General features: G+C 36.5%; 1 protein-coding gene across 1 annotated transcript in view; it reads left to right on the plus strand.

The window, feature by feature from the left end:
* Nucleotides 1–637, plus strand: part of FAM184A (family with sequence similarity 184, member A) — a 126,202-nt gene extending 125,565 nt beyond the window's left edge. The window contains exon 15 of the mRNA XM_012650543.1: nucleotides 284–637. Within this exon, the coding sequence (XP_012505997.1) occupies nucleotides 284–365 (82 nt within the window). The 3' untranslated portion in view covers nucleotides 366–637. The remainder of the gene's footprint in view (nucleotides 1–283) is intronic.
* Nucleotides 638–2,312: the final 1,675 nt, after the last annotated feature.

Below are 2,312 nucleotides of genomic sequence, written 5' to 3' on the forward strand. Positions count from 1 at the left end.
TTTTTTTTTTTTATTCAAAGAAGGTGACATTATTTTTCCGAATTGTTTGGTTTTTGTTTTCGTAATTGTGATGTGGCTCTTGCTTAGCTGACCTCATCTGAGCTGCTGATGCACTCTCATGCTTTCATGGAGTGGAGAACCGATTCTAGGGCAGAGGGATAGCAAATCTTTAAAACATGGGGAACCAGTTGTGGTAATCTACAATGATGTATTATGTGCTTTTCCCTTAATTCTGCAAAACCACTTAATGCTGGGTTACATATCTCTCTTTTTATGAATTTAGTCCTCCTCAGAGTGAAGCTTCCCCGGTGGCTTCTCCAGATCCCCAGCGCCAGGAGTGGTTTGCCCGGTACTTCACATTCTGAAAGAATTGTGTTGGCACAGCTCTGTGTGGACTGTTACTAAGAGCATGACTTTATACAACTCATTATGTGAACAGGCTTTCCTATGTCAAACACTGTGAATGAGAAAGTATTTGTCTCTCCAATTTGAAAATGCACTGTATTTCCTGTGATATTTATTGGAATCACTCTATAAGGTACTATATTATGTGTGTAATTATAACTATTTTTATTTGAGATGGAAGAGTCTTTAACCTTTGTAATTACTGCATAATAAATTTTGTTAGAACAAACAATAATGTTTTTCATTTTTTTCTAATAAGTTTGCTTTAATTTTTGAATACTTTTTAATTACAGGTAAGACTTGCCAACAAAAAAAGTTTTATTGCATTAATAATCACATAATATCAAATTATTTGACTTCAATAATCAATCAAATTTAGTTGATTCAGTAATGTAGATTTTAGAAGAATCTGGGTGAACTAGATAAATGCAAACATAACACGTGATCTATGTTTCAAGGGAAAAATCCCAAACTCCGTTAAATGACTTAAAGAGGTTTATTTTCAACCAAATATGTGTGACCAAGGCCTGGGGAACTATGCCCAAGAAGTCTTGAGCAGGTGGTCCTGAGGTGGTTGGGTTATAGTTCGGTTTTATACATTTTAGAAAGACAGGAATTGCAAGTAAAATCATAAATCAATACATTGGTTTGGCCCAAAACTGTGGGACAGCTGGAAGCAAGGGCTTACAGGTTATAGGTGGGTTCAAAGAGTCTTTGATTTGTAATTGGTTAAAGAAATGAAGCTTTGTCTAAAAGCATATAAAGTAAGGAAGTAAGATAAGGAAGACTGTTAATCACAGACAAGCCGCAGTATACCAACTCAAGTGATCTGTTAAACAAATTGATGGCCTGCAGGCAATTTAAGCTTTTCTCTGCACAGCCTTAGGTCCTGTTAATAATTTGGTATCTTATTATCTGCGGTGTCCCTTCCCTTCATGGGCAAGAACTCAGTTCTAAGGCTTCTCTGGGGTCCCCTTGGCCATGAGGGGGGAGTTAGGATTTTAGTTCATGTATGAATGATTATAATACTATTAAAGACAACCTTGTAAAATAATTACTATGTATTAGGCATTGTGCTAAGGAGCAGTGTAAGGGTTATCTCATTTAATCTTTATAAATCATCAAGGAATAAATCATTGCATGCATACGCACAGTTGGTAGCATGTTCTTTGGCAAGCGATTATCCTGAAAAAAATTTTTCTGTAAAATACTTGCTTTACATTTGTTTTTTTTCCTTTAACTAAGGGATTGAACTTTCTAATTTTAGTATATGTGCTGCCAAAATTAGCACAAGGATTGAACTTTCTAGGAAAACTGATTAGTGAATGCTTATCCAAAAATAATTCTTGTTATAAGCACATATTCTTGCCTTAGTTTATACATTCATAATTTGGACATTTACTGACCAAGTATTTGTGCATTAGTACGCGTGCAGGTGACTAAGCTAGATATAGGCATACAAAGATGGTGAATACCTATCCTCAAGGAGCTAACTGTATCCTTGCTGAAATAGTCCAGAACCAAGTGTTTCTTAAAGCACTTTTAGAAGAGCTACAAAAGAGAATTATGGAGGATACAATGGGAGCAGAGGAGGAAGTAATTAGCTGAAAGTGGTGGCAGGGGAAGCTTGACATATAAGGAGTATCCAAATACAATCCTGAAAGATGAATGAATTACCAGATAGACCAGGGCAGAGCCTATTCCAGGCACAAGCTGAAACAAGAGTTAAGAAAGAGCAAGTCAGCTGTGTCCAGAGAACTCTGTGCAATCCTGCTGGACCAATATGTAGGATGTATGTGGGCATAATAAGAGAACAGCATTTCTTGAGCAGTTACCATGTATCAGACACTTCTTTTTTTAAAAAAAAGACAGGGTCTAGCTCTGTTACCCATGCTGGAGTACAGAGG

This window comes from Propithecus coquereli, unplaced genomic scaffold (genome assembly GCF_000956105.1).
Source record: "Propithecus coquereli isolate 6110/MARCELLA unplaced genomic scaffold, Pcoq_1.0 Scaffold331, whole genome shotgun sequence".
Classification (NCBI taxonomy): Eukaryota; Metazoa; Chordata; class Mammalia; order Primates; family Indriidae; genus Propithecus; species Propithecus coquereli.